At 37.8% G+C, this 20,299-nt stretch overlaps 1 protein-coding gene and 1 long non-coding RNA gene across 4 annotated transcripts in view; one reads left to right on the top strand and one right to left on the bottom strand.

Moving 5' to 3' along the window:
• Positions 1-20,299, top strand: part of ZDHHC17 (zDHHC palmitoyltransferase 17) — an 89,358-nt gene that overhangs the window by 14,776 nt on the left and 54,283 nt on the right. For 2 of the 3 annotated variants that reach the window (XM_017872513.1, XM_017872514.1), the window contains exon 2: positions 18,599-18,702. The exons of the other annotated variant lie outside the window; for it this stretch is intronic. In XM_017872513.1, coding sequence (XP_017728002.1) covers positions 18,599-18,702 — 104 coding nt within the window. The remainder of the gene's footprint in view (positions 1-18,598; positions 18,703-20,299) is intronic. 3 annotated transcript variants of the gene reach the window in all.
• The window catches only part of LOC108529951 (uncharacterized), a 68,614-nt gene continuing 58,671 nt past the window's right edge, over positions 10,357-20,299 (bottom strand). The window contains exon 4 of the long non-coding RNA XR_001885728.1: positions 10,357-10,446. This is a non-coding gene — a long non-coding RNA (uncharacterized LOC108529951). The remainder of the gene's footprint in view (positions 10,447-20,299) is intronic.

Raw genomic sequence — 20,299 nt, 5'->3', positions numbered from 1 at the left:
AGGCAAGTAGCCTCACTCTCTAGGAGAGCCCTCGCAGGGATTGGGGAGATGAGTTAGGTTTGTGCGTGTGTGTCAGATGAGACACATGAGGAAGTGAAACCAGAATGAAACGAGATTTGCTCATAGGGCCCAGAGAGGTTAAGCTTAAGGAAGGATGCCGGGAGCTTAGGTGGGGGGGAGAGAGAGAAAGAGTGAGAGGGAAAAGGGGCTATCGGTGGGACTGTGCCTTTTTTAAAGTACACGGGCATTATCCTGAAGGCTTTCTTGTGGGGGTTGTGGATTGGCTAGTTTAAAGCAAACACTCGTGAAGGGAGATCTTATTTACATGACTCTGGTGTTGATCATTAGGTTTTCATTGTGGTCAGCAGCTGTGGGGAATATTGAGTTTTTGGTCAGTGAGATGAACAAGTCTATATTGCAGACAATCACACAGGCAAGGGAAGGTTTTTTGTTTTTTGTTTTTTGGTTTTTTTTTTTTTGAGACGGAGTCTTGCTCCCACCCAGGGTGGAATAGAGTGGTGCGATCTCTGCTCACTGCAACCTCTCTGCCTGCCGGGTGGGTTCAAGCGATTCTCCTACTCTCCTGCCTTAGCTTCCCAGGTAGCTGGGACTACAGGCATGCACTACCACACCCAGCTAATTTTTGTATTTTTTACTAGAGATGGGGTTTCACGATATGTTGGCAAGGCTGGTCTCAAACTCCTGACCTCAGGTGATCTGCCTGCTTCGGCCTCCCAGAGTGCTGGGATTACAGGCGAGAGCCACTGCGCCTGACCGGGAAGTTTTAACTAGGCCAAAGATAGTGGGCTATAGCTGGGTTTCAGATAACTTATGTTAGATCTAAAAAATGGATGCTGAGTCAGCAACCATAATAAAGAAATTTTTGACACTTTTTAATTTTAGCCGGGTCTTATAGGTAAGTGATAAGTCATTGTCATGTTAATTTGCATTTCCCTAATGGCAGATGATGTTAAATATCTTTTCATGTGCATATTTGCCATTTGTATATCTTGTTTATCGAAGTGTCTCTTCACGTCTGTATGACTTTGCCAGGGCTGCCATAACAGAATGCTACAAACTGGGTGACTTAAACAATGGAAAATTTTTTTCTCCACAGTTTTGGAGGCTAGAAGTCCAAGATCAAGTTTCTTCTGAAGTCTCTCTCCTTAGCTTGCAGATGGCTGCATTCTCATACTCTCACATGATCTCTTTATGTATCCAAATTTTCTCCTTTTTAAAAAGACAGTAATCACATTGGATTAGGGCCCACCCAATGGCCTCATGTTAATTGAATCACCTCTTTAATGGCCCTAGCTCCAAATACAGTCTCTTCTGAGGTACAGGGGTTAGAGTTTCAACATATGAGTTTTGGGGGTATACGTTTCAGCCGATAATAGTGTCTTTTGCCTATTTCCTAGTTGATCATTTATTTTACTGTCAAGTTTTGAGAGCTGTTTATATATCTTAGGCACTAGTACTTTGTTGTGATTTGCAATTATTTTCTCCCAGTCTGTAGCTTGTCTTTTCAGCCTTTATATTAGTCTGTTCTCATGCTGCTAATAAAAACATACCCAAGACCAGGTAATTTATAAAGGAAGGAGGTTAAATTGATGCACAGTTACACATGGCTGGGGAGGCCTCACAATCATGGCAGAAGGCAAGGAGGAGCAAAGTCACGTCTTACATGGTGATAGGCAAGAAAGTGTGTGCAGGGGAACTCCCATTTATAAAACTATCAGGTCTTGTGAGATTACTCACTATCTCACTAGAATAGCATGAGAAAGACCCATCCGCATGATTCAATTACCTCCTACCGGTTCACTCCCATGACAGGTGGAAATTATGGGAACTACAATTCGAGATGAGATTTGGGTGGGGACACAGCCAAACCACATCAGCCTCATAACAGAGTCTTTCTCAGAGTGAAAGTTTTAATTTTGATGAAGTCTATTTGACCAATTTTCTTTTATGAGTTGTGCTTTTCGTGTCAAGTCTGAGTTTTCTTTGCCTAGCCTGAGATCCCAAAGATTGTCTTCTATTTTTTTAAGTTTATAATTTTGCTTTTAACATTCAAGTTCATGATTAATTTTGAGTTAATTTTGTATAAAGTGTGAAAATTTTTTTTTCTTTTTTTTTGCTTATGGATATCCAGCTGCTCTAGTAACATTTCTTCCATTGAATTGCTTTTACATTGTTGTAAAAAAATCAGTTGAGCATATTTGTTGTTTTATTTCTGGGTCTTCTGTTTCATTGATTTATGTATCCCTCAGCCAATACTACACAGTCTTGATTACTATAGCTATATAATAGGTCTTGAAGTTTAGTAGTTTGCTGCTTCTCACTTTATTCATCTCTTTCAAAATAGTTTTAGCTATTTGTTTTCTTTTACTAACTGTAAATTTTAGGTTAAACTTGTCTATTGTCTACTTGCTGTGATTCTAATGTTAAATTTATATGTCAGTTGGAGAATTGACAGTTTTACCATGTTAAAATTTCCAGTCCGTCATTATGGCATGCCTCCTTATTTATTTAGATGTTCTTTGACTTCTTTTATTGGTGTTTTGTAGTTTCCAGCATAAAAGATACTGTACATGTTTGATTACACTAATTTCTGTCTCCTCATGCCCACTTAAGGATACCTCTCCAGCAGTTTTCTATACTTAACATCCTTAGTTTTGGCTCTACCAGATCATTTCTGTTAGTGATAATTTCTCTTATCTTAGAAAACAAAAGCAAAATAAAAAACTTTATTTTCTTTGATTCCATGTCACTTTTGGCTACTGGCCCAACTTCTTTGTAGTAAAATTCTTAAAAGTTGTCTGTGCTTGCTGTTCCCAGTTCCTTTTCTCCCATCTTTTCTTAAGTCAACTGCAGTCTAACATGCCCCACTTTCAAAGTAATGTGACCTCTGTATTGTTAAATCTAATGATTACTTGCAGTCTTCATGCTTCCTGACTTTTCAATAGCATTGATTTAGTTGATCTCTCTTTGATCAACTTCTTCACTTTTCTTCAGGGAAATATAAATCAAACAAGATAAAATTTGGTAGCCATTGGATCTCCCCAAATTAAGAAGTCTGATAAATCCAAGTATAGTGAAAGAGAACTCACACATTGCTAGTGAGAGCATAAATTGTTACTACTACCTTGAAAGATAGTTGAAGATACTTGTAAGTTCTATTAATACTAATATGTACTTACCCTAGAGAAACTTTCACAGATGAGACCCGTATAAGATTGTTCATTGCAATATGGTTTGTAGTAGCAAAAGTGTAAGTGATTTGTATTTTATTTATTTATTTGTTTGTTGACTTTTAAAATTATACTTTAAGTTCTAGTGTACATGTGCACAACGTGCAGATTTTTTACATATGTATACATGTGCCATGTTGATGTGCTGCACCCATTAACTCGTCATTTACATTAGGTATATCTCCTAATGCTATCCCTCCCCACTCCCTCCACGACTTGTATTTTAATAGGTGCTTTGTTTTGAATGTCTCCCCTAAAACTCATGTTGAAATTTAATTGCCATTGTGATAGTATTAAGAGGTGGGACTGCTGAGAGGTGATTAGGCTAAGAGGGCTCTGCCTTCATGAATGGATTAATGTCCTTATCAAGAGAGTGAGTTTGTTATTCGAGAGTGGGTTGTTCTAAAAGCGAGTTTAGTCCTCTTTTGTTTGCTCTCTTATGCTCTCTTGCCCTTGCACCTTCCACCATGGGATGATGCAGCAAGAAGGGCCTTGCCAGATGTGGGCCCCTTCACCTTGGACTACTCAGTCTTCAGAACTGTAAGAAACACTTTATTTTCTTTACAAATTACGCAGTCCGTAGTATTCTATTATAGCAACACAAAGTGGACTAAGACAGTAGGAGAATATATCTGGCTTATTCATGTAATGTAATACCATTTAGCAATTACATTGAATAAATTAGAGCTACATGTATCAGCACAGATAAATCTCAAAACGTAATGTTAACTGAAAATTCTAGGTGTGATAGGATAAGTACTGTATGATGTATTTGTATATAACTGAGTGTTAAGTGGGTCTTTTCTTGTGACCTTAGCATTTTCCTGGAGCCTAAAGCTAAAGATAGTAACTGATAAAGGTTCCCTGCATTATAAAGAGATGGTGTTGAATTTGTTGGCAAGTGGCCATGATTTGTTCTGGAACTTTAGCACCTCCAGCCTATACAAGATAAAAAAAGAATTTAATGTGAGGAAGGATTCTTTGAAGAGATATCAGCTCAAAATGGAGTGCTGTAGTTTTATATTATCTTCCCTGTGGGTGAAAACAATTTCTCTGAGAGATTGGGGAACTTTTCAGGAAGGAAGATGGTCCTTTAGCTGGATGCCTGCTGAGTTGCAGAAAATAGTTAGGCCTCCCTCTCTGGAATGTTACCTGAGTAAAGTGTTAGAGAATTCTTGGGAAAAGTGTGATTTGGGTCTACTGGAGTTATGGAAGACCCAGAGACTGGGGCCTGCTGCTGCATTCCTGGAGAAGAATAAATGTAACAGATATATAAAATAACTTTGCTGTGGAGAAGCTGGAAGAGAGGGCTTTCGCTATGTGTCTGGTGATATTGAATCCAGAGCGTTTCCTTTGGGCCAGGCAAACAGTTTAGAGGCTGTTCAGTCTAGTGCCATCTTGAAAGAAACTTAACAAAGAAAGTTGCCTGCTCAGCAGATACAACCTCAGGTATGTGCCACTGGAGTAGGAGCTGAAGAAGAGTTTTAAGAATTGTGCTGGAGAATGTCTCGTTTGTACCAGAGAATGTTACAGAGGGAAGTCTTGTCAGAGAAAGCCAGAACTGGACAGTGACTGAAGTGATAAACAACAGATTTTATTCAGGAACTTTGCAATAGTGGAAAAGATACCTCAGTATAGAACTGGACTAAATTCCAAATACAGCAAGGACAGGTGGGGATTTGTAGTCAACAAGAAGAATGAGGGGTGTTAGCAGATGGAAAATTACCAAGAGAAGACATCAAGGGCAGGGGATTCTTGCTAAAACAACTTAACAGGCCAAGGTCATCAGATACTGAGGGTGGGGAATTCTCTCTAATTGACTTAGCAGAATTCTTACAAAAATTGGGATATGCAGGCCCCCAAATGGCAAGGGCCAACATTGAGGCCTGGTTGAGAAGAGGGCTCAGAGGAGCCTGACTAAAGTTTGGTCAAGTAGAAAGTTAGTCAGTCCCCACAGGGTGAATTTCACATCTCTCAAAATGTCCCACAAGAGAGACCCCAAGGTTAGGCTTCTCCCATGATTGAGGGTATTTGATAGCTAAAAGAAAACTACAAAGCTCCAGCCATGTGTGTTAGTCTGTTGTCACACCGCTATAAAGAAATAACCCGAGACTGGGTAATTTATAAAGGAAAGATATTTAGTTGACTCACAGTGCCACATGGCTGGGGAGGCCTCAGGAAACTTGCAATCATAGTGGAAGGGGAAGCAGGCACGTCTTACGTGGTGGCAGGAAAGAGGAGTGGGGTACGTGAAGGAGGAACTGTCGAACGCTTATGAAACCATCAGATCTCATGAGAACTCATTATCATGAGAACAATATGGTGGAAACTGCCCCGATAATCCAGTCACCTCCCATCAGGTGCTTCCCTCAATAACTGGGGAATACAATTCAAGATGAGATTTGGATGGGGACACAGAGCCAAACCGTATCACCATGGAATACAGATTTTATCTCTTCTCACTTCTCCACTCTTATTTTCATCCTTTAGTAGGCACAATAATGGTTTCTCAAAGATATCAGGTCCTAATCTCTGGAACCTATAAATGTTACCTTATCAGGAAAAAGAGTTTTTACAGAGATAATTAAGTATCTTAAGATGGAGGGATTATTTTGGTTAGCTGAGCCCTAAATGTAATCGCATATATCCATGTAAGAGGGAGGTGGAGGGAGATTTGAACATATACACAGAGGAGAAGGCAATGTAAAAACAGTGGAGAGAGATTTGAAAATGTTGGCCTTGATTATGCCAGTATGCAAGAGGGGTAGAAGAGGCAAGGAACAGATTCTCCCCTAGAGCCTCTGGAGGGAGCAGAGTGTGTGGCCCTGCTGACATTTTGACTTTAGCCTAGTGATGATTTTGGACTTCTGATCTCCAGAACTGTAAGATAATGAATTTGTGTTGTTTTAAACCACTAAGTTTGTGGTAATTTATTAGAGCAACAATACTAAACTAGCACATATACCACCACACAATATATACAGGTTTCAAAAAGTTTATGGAAAATGTGTATTATGAAAAAACTGTATGTGGATTTCAAATTTTTTTTGCACCAAAATAAACTTTTAACTAACTTGTTGTAACATGTCTAAACCAGATCTAGTTTGAGGCATTGAGAAGGATAAGACATCAGTTTGAAAAGAGCCCTTATCAGAGCAACATGAATTCTACTAAAATCAAAACAAGAACAAACATCAAATTTATGGTGAAGCTCGGGTAGAAGATGGTGAAATCATTGATGCTTTGTGAAAGTTTATGGAGACAATGCCCCCAAAGAAATCAGCAGTATATAAATGGATAACTTGTTTTAAGAAAGGATAAGATGATGTTGAAGATGAAGCCGGCGGCAGAAGACCATCGATGTCAATTTGTGAGGAAAAAACTCATCTTGTTCATGCCCTAATTGAACAGGGTGGAGGATTAACAGCAGAAACAAGAACCAACACCAGAGACATGACATCTCAACTGGTTCAGCTTATACAATTCTGACTGAAGAAGCTGAGCCAACTTTCCACGAGAGGGGTGCCAAAACCCTTGCGTACATACTGGCTGCAGACAAGAGCAGAGTTTTTAATTAAGATCCTGAAGCATTTATTTGAAGAATTGTGACAGGAGATGAACATGTCTTTACCAGTATGATCCTGAAGACAAAGCACAATCAAAGCAGTGGCTACCAGTGGTCTACTCAAAGCAAAAGCAAAAAGTCATGAGTAAAGGTTGTGGTAACAGAATTTTGGATGCTCAAGGCATTTTGCTTGTTTACTTTCTGGAGTGCCAAAGAATGACAACATCTGCTTATTATGAGAAGGCTAGCCAAAGCTTTAGCAGAGAAAATGCCTGGGAAAGCTTTACCAGAGAGTCCTTCTCTACTATGAGAATGCTCCTACTATTTTCTCTCATCAGAAAGGACAATTTTGGGAGTTTCAATGAGAAATCATTAACATCCACCTTACAGTTCTGAATTAGCTCCTTCTAACTTCTTTTTGTTCCCTAATCTTAAAAAATCTTTAAAGGGCACCCATTTTTTTCAGGTAATAATGTGAAAAATATTGCATTGACATGGTTAAATTCTCAGGACCTTCAGTTTTTTAGGGGTGGACTGAATGTCTGATATCATTTACAAAAGTGTCTTGAACTTGATGGGGTTTTATTATGTTGAGAAGTGAAGTTTATATTTTAATCTTTTGATTCCGTTTTTTCTGCAGACTTTTGAGGTCCCCTCATACGCCTCACCTTACGATGGGACCACATCCCCCTAAACTCATCATAAGTCAGAAATGCATTTAATACTCTGTTAAATCCATCATAAAGTTAAAAATTATAAGTTGAACCATTGTGAGTCCAGATACTTCTCTACTTATGATGGTGGTTATGTCCTGATAAACCCATTGTAAACTTGAAAAAATTATTGTCCACCATCCTTAGTCCTCTGTAATAATTTATTTGCATAGCACAGGGGCACACAAAATAGGTCATTTAACTGCGTGGGACAAAGAAGGCTATGGTGACTCTTGAATTGTGGATTGAATTATAATTTGTAAAGGTTTGCCTGAGCCTGAGATGGAGTGTGTCTTTTAAGTAGAATAGCTAACATAAGCACAAAGATACTGAGGTTTTTAAAAGTACATGACTTCTTGGAATGACTGGTGTACGTAAATGTGTAGGATGTATAGAAGGGAACAGTGGATACTAAAGCTGGAAAAAGCAAATTGGGACCACTTCATGAAGGATTTTGTATGATTGCTGAAATGTACTCTCTTTACCCTATATGTATGATTTTAAGGATTTTAAGTAAGGGAGTGATAGGGACAGTAATATGGGTAGACCATTTGTGAGAATATTAATACAGAGGAAGGGACAGATTTGTTTTGAGAAAAGAAGGATTGTGACTTGGTGAATATTTGAAGCTGTGGGATAAAGAATCAAGGGCGAATGAGTTTTCTTTTTCTTTTTTCTTTTTTGAAGAGCTGGGGTCTTGCTCTGTTGCCCAGGAGTGCAGTGGTGTGATCACAGTTTACTGTAGGCTCAAGTGATCCTCCCATCACAGCCTCCTGAGTCGCTGGGATTACAGGTGCATGCCATTAAGCCCAGCTAATTTTTTTATTTTTTAGTTAGTTATTTTTGAGACAGAGTCTTGCTCTGTTGTGTTGCAGTGGCATGATCTTGGCTCACTACAGCCTCTTCTGGGTTGAAGTGAATCACCTGCCTCAGCCCACTGAGTGGCTGGGATTACAGGCACCTGCCACCACACCTGGCTAAATTTTTGTATTTTTAGTAGAGATGTGGTTTTACCATGTTGGTCACATTGGTCTCAAACTCCTAAACTGAAGCAATCCACCCACCACGGCCTCCCAAAGTGCTGGGATTACAGGTGTGAACCACTGTGCCCGGCCTTTTCAATTTTTATTTTTAGAGACAGAGTCTCACTGTGTTCCTTAGACTGGTCTCAAACTCCTGGCTGCGTGTGATCCTTCCTCATCAGCCTCATGAGTTGTGGGGATTATAAGTATGTACCACTGCACCCAGCTGAATGTTTCTAGCTTGGACGTTTTGATAGTTAGAAATGCCTTCTAGTAAATAGCACAGGAAAGGCAGAAGTATAAATTGTGGGAATGGTGGAAAGGAAAAAAAATCTTTAGATGATCTATTAAAATTGTATATCTAATTCTGTTACTTCCTTCCTCAAAACTCCCTGATTGATCTCGGTTGCCTGCTGAACTAGATGCCTAAATGTCTTTGTTTATTCTCAAAGATGGGGTTTTTGCACTTCTTCTAAGAGATAGTTTACACCACTATTTAGGATTTTCAGCTATGTTTCTTTGCCATTCAAATTACATTTTGGTAATTACATTTAAATAATTTACATGTGCACTTGAGGCAAACATTTAAAACACCAAAATAAAACAATTTAAATTAAAATACTTAGAAGGTACTTTTTCCTTGGAATTTTCCAGAGTCATTTTATGTCTGCCCTAGTTTTCTGGGACCTAGTGGAAATGTGGCCACGACTTGAGTGTGGGCTGCTGATAAGAACAGTTGGCCTGTGGTGGAGAAGGGACGTCAAGGGGAAGAGTGAAGGTCACTTTCATAATATTATCAACTAGAAGATAACATAAAAATAATACTAGTCATAATCTTTACAGGATGAAATTGAGAATCTCAAATGAAATATTAAATTGGCCGTATTCTATAATGTAAGAGCCTGTTGGCATTTTTATGCCCAATCAAGTGGGCATTTTAATCCATATACAGTGTTATGCATTCCCTGGAATATATTTGAATAAGGATGATTGAACAACTTTATAATGAAGAAACACTAAATACATTGAGTATTAAAAATGGAGGAAAAATAATATGGAAATAAGGAAATATTCTCATTTTACTTTTCCAATATTGCATTTGATGTTTTTGCCAATGCCATCGGCCATGGAGTGAAAATACACACATACACTCTCTCTCTCTCTTGCATGTGCAGGAGAGTTGATAGTACTTGTATTCTTACAATATTCAAAGATATCTAAAATCAGAGATGATAGTTTAACATCGTGGCTGCATGTAAGATAAATCTGTGAACACTAGTGGTAAAACTGTATACTAGTTATAACCAGCTTCAAAATACAATGAAAATGATTTATATAGATCCATTTCCCAAATTTATATAGATTCATTTATCCATTTAGTTGTTTATCAAACTAAACAACTCTCAGAATCATGTTAGTCTGGATAAGCTATGTTTTGCTGCAGTAACAACCTTAAATTTCAGTGGCTTAGCTGAGCGTGGTCGTGTGCACCTGTAGTACCAACTACTCAGGAGGTTGAGACAGGAGGATTGCTTGAGCCCAGGAGTTTGAGGCTGTAGTGGGTGATGATCACGTCTGTGCATAGCCACCATACTCTAGCCTGGGCAACATGGTGAGACCCTGTCCCTTAAAAAATGTTAGTAGTTTATGCTACACATACATTGTGGGTTGGATAGTAGCTATTCTATCCAGTGATTATCTCTACTCTCGAGAAGATTGCCAATCTCCTTGGCAGTTGGAAAGAAAGACTGGGGAATTGCATATTGACTCTTAAACTTGTTCTCTGAAAGCAATAGATCCTTTTTATTCATATTCCATTGGTTAAGATCACATGGTCAATCACTTGGGCACACTTATCTTTCAGAGGGTCAAGGGTGTACAGTTCAACCTTGTGCCTGAGAAGAGAAATGAAAATATTTCATGAATAGCACTAATAATTGTAGCAGTATTGAAATATAAAAATGAAAACCAAAAAAGCACAAAGAAAAGATTAATACATGTGGCTATAAAGGGTATAATCTGAATTATATTGAAAGCATAAATGAACAGTTCTAAACATGGAACAGACGTCTTTAGATCAGTATGAAAAAGATTAATATTTAATCATATATATGTATAAAAGTCTAATTCAAATATATTAAGCAAATTTCAGGAGTCAAGTACAATAAAATGACCAAAAGATATGAACAGGTAATTCCCAAAAGATGAAATAGGATAGGAGAATATATTTAAAGTTGCATTTGCAAGTCTTTTTTTTTTTTTTTTTTGAGACCGAGTTTTGCTCTTGTTGTCCAGGCTAGAGTGCAGTGGCACAATCTCTGCTCACCGCAACCTCCGCCTCCTGGGTTCAAGTGATTCTCCTGCCTCAGCCTCCTGAGTAGCTGGGATTACAGACATGAGCCACTACGCTTAGCTAATTTTGTGTTTTTAGTAGCGATGGGATTTCTCCATGTTGGTCAGGCTGATCTCAAGCCCCTGACCTCAGGTGATCTGCCCGCCTTGGCCTCCCAAAGTGCTGGGAATACAGGCATGAGCCACTGCGCCCAGCAAGTCTTTCTTACTCTATTTAAGTAGTGGAGAATTTAAAAATAACACCCAGTACTAGTGAGTTTATGGAGAAATAGTTAATAATGTTTTGCTGTTCAGATTATAATTCTTTTGCAAAACAGTTTAGATACCATGTTAAGAACCATAAAAATGTTCATACCCTTTAAGAATCCATCTCTAGGAGTTTACCCCAGTTAAAATGAAGAAATATTAAATGAGTTAAAGTATTTTCAGTAGTGAGGAAAATTCATCCACTTATTCTTTCATTTAAGGAGACCAGTATTATTTGTGCTAGGCTCTGTCCTAAGCACTGGGCATACACAAATGATTAAGATAGGATTCCTACCCTGTCATAGCTTAAAGTTTAATGGTGAAGAGAATGTTAGGGGAAGACAGAGAAGAGGAATGCCTAAAATACACAATCTCAGCTCAGTTAGGACATGTAAGAATAACCTAAAAATGTTCAGCAATTGGGAAATGTTTCAGAACATTTTGATACATTGGTATATGCAGTGGTATATATTGGTATATGCAGAGTGACTAACGTTTCAAAGCAGTACTTATAAAAACTATGTGTAATGGCATAAAGAAACATAAAAGGGAAGAATATTAAGGGTGTGAGTACTATGATTACAGACTGTGTAAAAATACATAAACATTTGGGGAAATAAAGATTGTAAAGGAGTGTTGAAAGAAATCTGAAACAAATAAGGTTAGATTAAAAACAATAGTTCCCCCTTAAAACACGTAACTTCAGTCTAGTAATGAGAAAAAAAAATCAAAGAAATCCAGTTGAGGGCCGTTCTACAAAATACCTGACTAGTTATTCTCAAAACCGTCAAGGTCATCAAAAACAAGGAAAGTCTGAGAGGCGTCACAGCCAAGAGTAACCTAGGGAACCATGAGAACTACGTGTAAGGTGGTATCCTGGATGGGATCCTGGAACAAAAAGGACGTTAGACAAAAACTAATGAACTCTGCTCAAAGTATGGACTTAGTTAATAATGTATCAATATTGTGTGTATATATATATATATAGTGTATCAATATTAGTTCTTTAAAGGTAATGTATCATACTGTTAGCTGTTGATAATAGGGGAAACAGCGTGGGGAATATGAGAACTACTCTCGACATTGTTTTTGTAAATCTAGAACTCTTATACAAAATGAAGCTTATTTGTAAAGAGATAGTAAGAGGAGAGAAACATATGCATATAGGCATGTGCTTAAATGTTCATCAGGCTGGGTGCGGTGGAGCACACCTGTAATCCCATTGGGAGACAGAGGTGGGTGGATCACTTGAGGTCAGGAGTTTGAGACCAGCCTGGCCAACATGGTGAAACCCCGTCTCTACTAAAAATACAAAAATTTAGCTGAGCTTGGTGACACTCATCTGTAGTCCCAGCTACTCTGGAGACTGAGGCAGGAGAATCAGTTGAACCCAGGAGGTGGAGGTTGCAGCGAGCCAAGATAATACCACTGCACTTCAGCCTGGGTGACAGAGCGAGACTCTATCTATCTCTAAATAAATGAATAAATAAATATCCATCAAATGTCTGTGGAAAGACATTACAATACACTGCATACAATACAATACATACATTGTTACACATACATGTATAGATATGGATTAATGTTAGAAGGAAATGAAGTGAAAACCATTATTTAAGGAAGCTAAGGTTGATGAATATTTTCCCAAATGTTTTCCTAAATCAGTTTTGTTCAGTTTTTTGTGAAAGACAGTTTATCACAAAGATGAACCTTATGTTCTCACCCATACATGAAAGCTAAAGAAATTAATCTCAGAAGTAGAGAGTAGAATAGTGGTTACTAGAGGCAGGAAAGAGGAGGAGGAGGATAAAGGTTGGTTAATGGATGTAAAAGTACAGCTAGTTAGGAGGAATAAGTCCTAGAGTTCTGTAGTACTACAGAGTGACTAATTAACAATTTATTGTATATTTTCAAATATAGAAGCACAGATTTTGAATGTTCCCAACACAAATGATCAATTTTGAGGTGATGGATATGCTGATTATCCTGTTTTGGTCATTGTACATTGTATACATGTTTTGAAATATCACACTGTATCCCATAAATACGTATAATTATTATGTGTCAATTAATAAAAGCTGAGAAAACATGGTGTTTCAGGTAGGTTGTAAGAGTCTGTCTTGAGTATAGTGCCATCTGCTGGCACTGTTAACTAATTACATTTATTTAGAAGAGTTATTTTATGATTTTGTAGGGGAAGCTGGTTTTTCTTGCCATTTGTTGTTCACTTGGTTATGTATTTTATGTTTATGCCCTCTTTTATTATAAACAATAAGCATTCCTTTAAAAATCCTTCTGATATCCCTATAATTTAGAAGAAATCGCTACCTTAGATTTTCCTTTGTTGCCAATTTTCCCCCCCAATTTCTATGGCTGTAGCAAAAATGCCTTTATTTTGCAAATGTAATTTGGGGTGAAATAATTTTCTTAAAAGGAGCTTTATATGTATGCTTTTTGTTTGTTTGTTTGTTTATTTTTTGAGACGGAGTCTCGCTCTGTGGCCCAGGCTGGAGTGCAGTGCAGTGGCGCGATCTCGGCTGACTGCAAGCTCCGCCTCCCGGGTTCACGCCATTCCTCCTGCCTTAGCCTCCAGAGTAGCTGGGACTACAGGCATGAGCTACCACCCCTGGCTAATTTTTTGTATTTTTAGTAGAGACGGGGTTTCACCGTGTTAGCCAGGATGGTCTCAATCTCTTGACCTCGTGATCCACCCGCCTCGGCCTCCCAGAGTGCTGGGAGTACAGGCGTGAGCCACCGCGCCCGACAAAGCCTCAAGATCGAATCTCGTCATGTTGATTTCTCTTAGCTGCAGTGTTTTATCACAGCTCAACTTATCCCAGTTCTTCCCATTCCTGTCTACCATTCCTGTCTACTGTCTGCTACCTATAGTAGCAGATTTTGGAGGTAATTTCTCTTCTTCCAGTTTTCTTCAAAGCCATGGCTATTAAACAAACAAAAAAACCTTATGACTGTCAACTAGATAATGTTAAGAATCTTCCAAGTGGCTGTAATTTTTAAAAATATATGAAATCATTGTATGTTCCCCTTAGAAAGAACTTGGAGAGTGTCTAATCTAGAAGTTTCAGAACTTTTTTTTTAGAAAGCAGCTAAACCTTTAATTGAAGAAATCTTGTATAAAGCTGCATGTCCTGGGGTCGTACATAAGCAAACCCAAACCCAATTCAATGAAAACAGTGACATGAAACTTATGTCTATCTAGAGACGTTATCAGTTGGAAAACGCCAACTAACCTCTAACTTAGGACCTTCTACTGGATCATGATCCAATAAGGCAAATGCATAGCTAGTATGGCTAATCAAGTAATTGCTTTGCTTCCAGGTTCAGCCTGTAGAAACCCTGTGCTCATGCTCTGAAGCTGTGCTCTCTGAACCTCTTCTGGTTATTAGTGTTGTCAGATTCATGAGTTGTCCTTTGCTCCGATAAACTATGCTAAATTTAATTTGCTTAAAGTTTTTAATACCCAGTATCTAAAAACAAATAACGAAGTGCTTTGTTTAAGATGGGAATGAGGCTGAGTGCAGTGGCTCACGCCTGTAATCCCGGCACTTTGGGAGGCCAAAGTGGCGGATCACTTGAAGCCAGGAGTTTCAGACCAGCCTGGCCAACATGGTGAAACCCTGTCTCTACTAAAAATACAAAAATTAGCCAGGCGTGGTGGTGTGCGCCTGTAGTCCCAGCTAATCAGGAGGCTGAGGCAGGAGAATCGATTGTACCTGGGAGGCAGAGGTTGCAGTGAGCTGAGATCATGCGACTGCACTCCAGCCTGGGTGACAGAGTGAGGCTCTGCCTCAAAAGAAGGGAATGAATGTGTGGAGTTTGAAATCTCTGAGCTCTTCCACTCTTCTTACCTTGAGGCACCTCAGAGGAACTTTTTGCTTATTTTATTCATCCCTTTTTACAAAGGAGAGATCTGTACCCTATAGCAGTTAATTGACTTGCTAGATATTCCCTAGGTAGGGGAGTGGCAGACTTTCAGTTCATTAGCCTCTCAGTCAAGGATTTTTTTTCTGTTATACGAAGCTGCTTCTAATGGAATTACTGTATTCTTAAAAGTTACAATGACCCACATACATATTTTAAAATTAATCTTGCCTTTCTTGGTAGAGATAGCAATTAAACTGCTTCTTGGTTTCCATTAACATTGAGGAAAAAGTACAGGATTTTAAAGAATTGAATTAACTAAATATTTGTATGTTGACAATATATTTAATATATAAAAGCAAATTTTTAACTTAAAATTGTTATCTACATTTGTTAGATATGCTTATTTATATGAACATGTTAAAATATGTTTTAAATTAGAACTGTTACTCCTAGGCCTATTGATAGTTGTGGTTATCTTGATAGAGTGTTGTCATTTGTCACATTGACAAGGTACTAGTCCCAGAGATAAACTAGTATCCAGTCTGTTTAAAAGTGAGAAACAAAGTTCTTTATTACAAAATTTGGTAATAAAGCAGGTTGGAGAATTTCTTATACACCTTTTCTTTGGTGAGTATAGCTCTGCCGCTCTAGAATTATTCGAGATATGTTTAATTAAAGGCATCTTTTAAAAAATCAGATACCTTTTACTAAAGAAGTAAAAACAACCTTATAGGTGGCACAAAGCAGATACTGATATTGGTTAATTTTAATATGTTACTGGAAAAAAGTCTAATTTCCAGTAACATTTGTAAGCTCACATTTGGCAATGTCAGTGAAACAGACTGAGAATACAATTCAGTCATTATGTGCAGTAAGTGAGGTCTCCGCATGAAAAGAAAATTAAAGTTACTTGAAAACTTGATGATAGTAATCCTCAGAAAGATACTTATTTTTATTCTATTAATATTATTTGTATGTAAAAGCAATGTATTTGTCCATAGTAAAAAAGAATAGCATTTTGCTGTAGCACATTTTCAAATTCAGAGTTGTTTCAAGTTATGTTATTACCTTTTGGATATTATGTTGTCCTCATCTGTGTTTTTACTTATTATTGGAAGGCTCTTGCTTACAATATTTGACTTATTTTTCTTCCCTACTTTGTCTTTCCATTCTGGATTGGAAGTCCTTCAGGATGACAGGCTGTATTTTGTATACATGCACAGTGATGCTCTGAGCCATAGTGGAGCCTGGTGCAAAAGGAACAGTTAGTGATTCTGATGCTGTCTCTGTTTTAAAATGTTGATGTTTGGTTCATGGGTGTGTGTGTATGTGTGTGTGTGTGTGTGTGTGTGTGTGTGTGTGTTGCATTGGTTTTGTTTTAAAAATATTCCATTAAAATGTTGTTGTTTTTGTTGTTGATCTTGATTACTGAGTTTTTTGACACTCTCTTTAACGTTGCACATGTCTTACCCTATCCTGGGTGGGGTCCCGGTGTTCATTGTAGAGAGCTTTATGTATAATAGGCTCTCAATACATGTTTTGTTGGGTATATTATTCCATTCTCCCTGAAAGCTGTGATCAAGTTTTTATTCTTTTTCAAGTATCTTACAGCCATATAGATGTCAAAGTTGAAAGTTAAAAAAATTATTTTCCCTGTGGTTGGAGAGAATAGAATCAGAAAAGAAAATTTAGACATAAGAAAGAGTTACTGGCTTAGAAGTATTTTTCTTTACCCCACTGAATATAGAGCATAGACAGATTGAAAACTGAATTCTATGGAGAAATTAAATAGAAAAGATTTAAAGAAATTAAATGGATAAGTCTTATGTATTGGCTTGCTTTGTTAGTTATTCAGAACATTGTATGTACTCAAAATACTAAGCCTACTTAAGCTATTCTATTTTAATGGAGTTTGAGAACAACCTCTTAAAAATCATTTAGTGAACTATCTGCAGTATATTGTGAATCTTGGCTTAAGAATTATGTATATTTCCTTTCTTCTACTAATGTGGATATATAATTATTCCTGAGGTATTTTAACATTGGCTATAGCATTTTCATAAGGAACTAAGCGTTTACTTGTTGAAAGATTATATGCTAAGCAGAATTTGTTTGTGTGAAACTTTTAACTTCCTTTTCATTGAAAATATTCAGATTGATAGTCTTCTAAATTTATGGTTCAAACGAATGAGTTTTAGAACTTCCCACACTATTTGAATGGCTAGAGTAAGCTAAATAGCTTTTTCCTCTAGTAAAATACTCTTAACTTTGTATGATTAAGTATCAGTGGAAGGTGGTTTATCAGAGGCAAGAGAGCATATAGTGTTCTAAGGATTTCTTTCCAAATATTTTATGATTTTTCCTTTTATTTATATTTACACATATGTTTGTGAAAAATATCAGAAACACAGCAGTTTCAACAGATGTTATTGGAGCTGAACAAACTCAGTTTTTCTGTTTTTATATAAAAGAAACAATTGTATTTTAGTGCTGCGTTTTATTGGGGAAATTGACTATATATAGCAAATTTTGTATTTTTGATAGAAAATTATAGCATGTAAGCTATGAATGGATGTAATATTCTTTGAAACTGTCATTTAAATTTTATGTGAATTAAATCTTATATGTATAGATTTTATATAAAACCTTTTAAAAGGATATTGACGTTTTTAGGCCTATTCAAGCAGATTTACCTTTTATCAGCACTGCTCCATTCCTTAATCATTTAATGATAGCTGGGAGCATGAAAGAGTTTTAGGAAAGGTGATATCTGAGAATAATAGAAAAACAATATCCATAGGTTCCTTCCTTTAGGACCTTAGAGTTCATTTGAGGAATAGGGGAGTGCATGTGATGAAGGTTTTAAAAGTAGAGTGTAAGAGCTGTGGGTCATACTAGAATAATAGAAAAGTTGTTCAGAGAGAATGAGTTGATTTGATGATGAGGTAAGAGAGTTGTATGGAGCTGAAGATTAACCTTAGTTGCTAAGTTGTTACTTGTTTCTAATCTTACAGATTTTTTTAGCTTGATTGTGTAAAATGGGTAGATCTCTTTGAACAAGCTTTTTCCCCAAAGAGTGTAGACTTGGCCACACACACACACGGTGGCTCACGCCTGTAATCCCAGCACTTTGGGAGGCTGAGGTGGGCGGATCACAAGATCAGGAGATCCACACCATCCTGGCTAACATGGTGAAACCCTGTCTCAACTAAAAATACAAAAAATTAGCCGGGTGTGGTGGCACATGCCTGTAGTCTCAGCTACTCAGGAGGCTGAGGCAGGAGAATCGCTTGAACCCGGGAGGCGGAGGTTATAGTGAACTGAGATTGCATTACTGCACTCCAGCCTGGGTGACAGAGTGAGACTCCATCTCAAAAAATAAATATAAAATAAATAAATTAAATAAATAATAAATAAAAAGTATAGACTTTAGAATAAACGGTTAAACTAATATTTCAGTAATTAGCATTCTCTCAAACAACAAAAGCACTACTATAATATATATAAATATTTTCTGTACCTCTTTTTTCAATTCTTGCCTGTGTGTGATTTTCTTTTTAACAGGAAATCAAACCCCAAAGCCATTATAACCATGGATATGGTGAACCTCTTGGACGGAAAACTCATATTGATGATTACAGCACATGGGACATAGTCAAGGCTACACAGTAAGGTTTTTGTTGTAGTTGTTTTCTTTGGCATGTATATTTCAAGTGAAATTTGAATCTGAATAATAGTCATATTACCTTGGGAAAAACATCCGTATATCTCAATTAAAAAATTAGTTTATGGGCCGGGTGTGGTGGCTCACACCTGTAATCTCAGCACTCTGGGAGGACAAGGAGGGTGGATCACCTGAGGTCAGGAGTTTGAGACCAGCCTGACCAACATGGTGAAACCCCATCTCTACTAAAATATAAAATTAGCCGGGCATGGTGGTGGATGCCTATAATCCCAGCTACTTGGGAGGCTGAGGCAGGAGAATCGCTTGAACCCATGAGGCGGAGGTTGCAGTGAGCTGAGATTGTGCCACTGCATTCCAGCCTGGGCAACAAGAGTGAAACTCTGTCTCACACACAAAAAAAAAAAAAGAAAAGAAAATTTAGTTTATTTCCCATTGGTTAATTGAATGTGTCTGTTTGCTTTTGGTACTTGCTGATCTTTCCAGAAGTATATTATTAGGCCCTAAGAATATTAAGGTTAGTTATGGTGAATTGGAAAATTTTGTTAGAATTAAAGCACTTTAAATGGAAAACATTAGTGTGCACCCAATATTCTGCCCCCCGCAACCAGGTACACAGATTAGAAATAAGACGTAGTTAATGTCATACTTACTTATTTATTTAACCCGTGCTAAAGGAAATATCACAGAGTTTTCTAAAATATCGTCAAAATACCGTATTATCAGTCTTTGAGGAAGGGAAAGGAAAAGGATAAATCTGACTTTTTATAATGCAAATTATATGGAAGTTGAAATAACAACAGTTATTTTCATCTGCAAAGAGGAGAAACTAGTTCATAGGTTCTTGAGCTTTAAGAATTGTCTGAAATTGGACAGATGTGGAAGTTCATGCCTGTAATCCTAACACTTTGGGAGGCCAACGTGGGAAGATCACTTGAGATCAGGAGTTTGAGACCAGCTTGGGCAACAGAATGAGACCCTGTCTCTACAAAAAAAAGAAAAAAAAAAAAAAGCAGGGCATTGTATTAGTCTGTTCTCTCACTCCTATAAAGAAATACTGAGTCTCTCACTCCTATAAAGAAATACTGAGACTGGATAATTTATGAAGAAAAGAGGTTTAATTGGCTCATGGCTCTGCAGGCTGTACAGGAAGCATAGCGGCTTCTGCTTCTGAGGAGTCTTCAGGAAACTTTACAATCATGGCAGGAGGTGAAGGGGAAGCGGGTACATCTTACATGGCTGGAGCAGGAGGAAGAGAGAGTGGGGAGGAGGTATTGCACATTTCCAAACAGCCAAATCTCATGAGAACTCTCACAAGAACAGTACCAAAGGGATGGTGCCAAACCATCCATGAAGGATCCATCCCTGTGATCCAGTCACCTCTCACCAGGCCCTGTCTCCAACATTGGGGATTACAATTGAACATAAGATTTGGGTGGGGACATAGATCCAAACCATGTCAGGCGTGATGGCATACTCCTGTGGTCCCAGCTACTCAGAAGGCTGAGGTGGGAGGACTGCTTATGCCTGAGAGTTTGAGGCTGCAGTGAAATACGGTCATGCCAATACACTCCAGCCTGGGC

This window comes from Rhinopithecus bieti, unplaced genomic scaffold (genome assembly GCF_001698545.2).
Source record: "Rhinopithecus bieti isolate Rb0 unplaced genomic scaffold, ASM169854v2 scaffold_5476, whole genome shotgun sequence".
NCBI lineage: Eukaryota > Metazoa > Chordata > Mammalia > Primates > Cercopithecidae > Rhinopithecus > Rhinopithecus bieti.
This window is presented reverse-complemented; position numbering and strand designations above follow the sequence as displayed.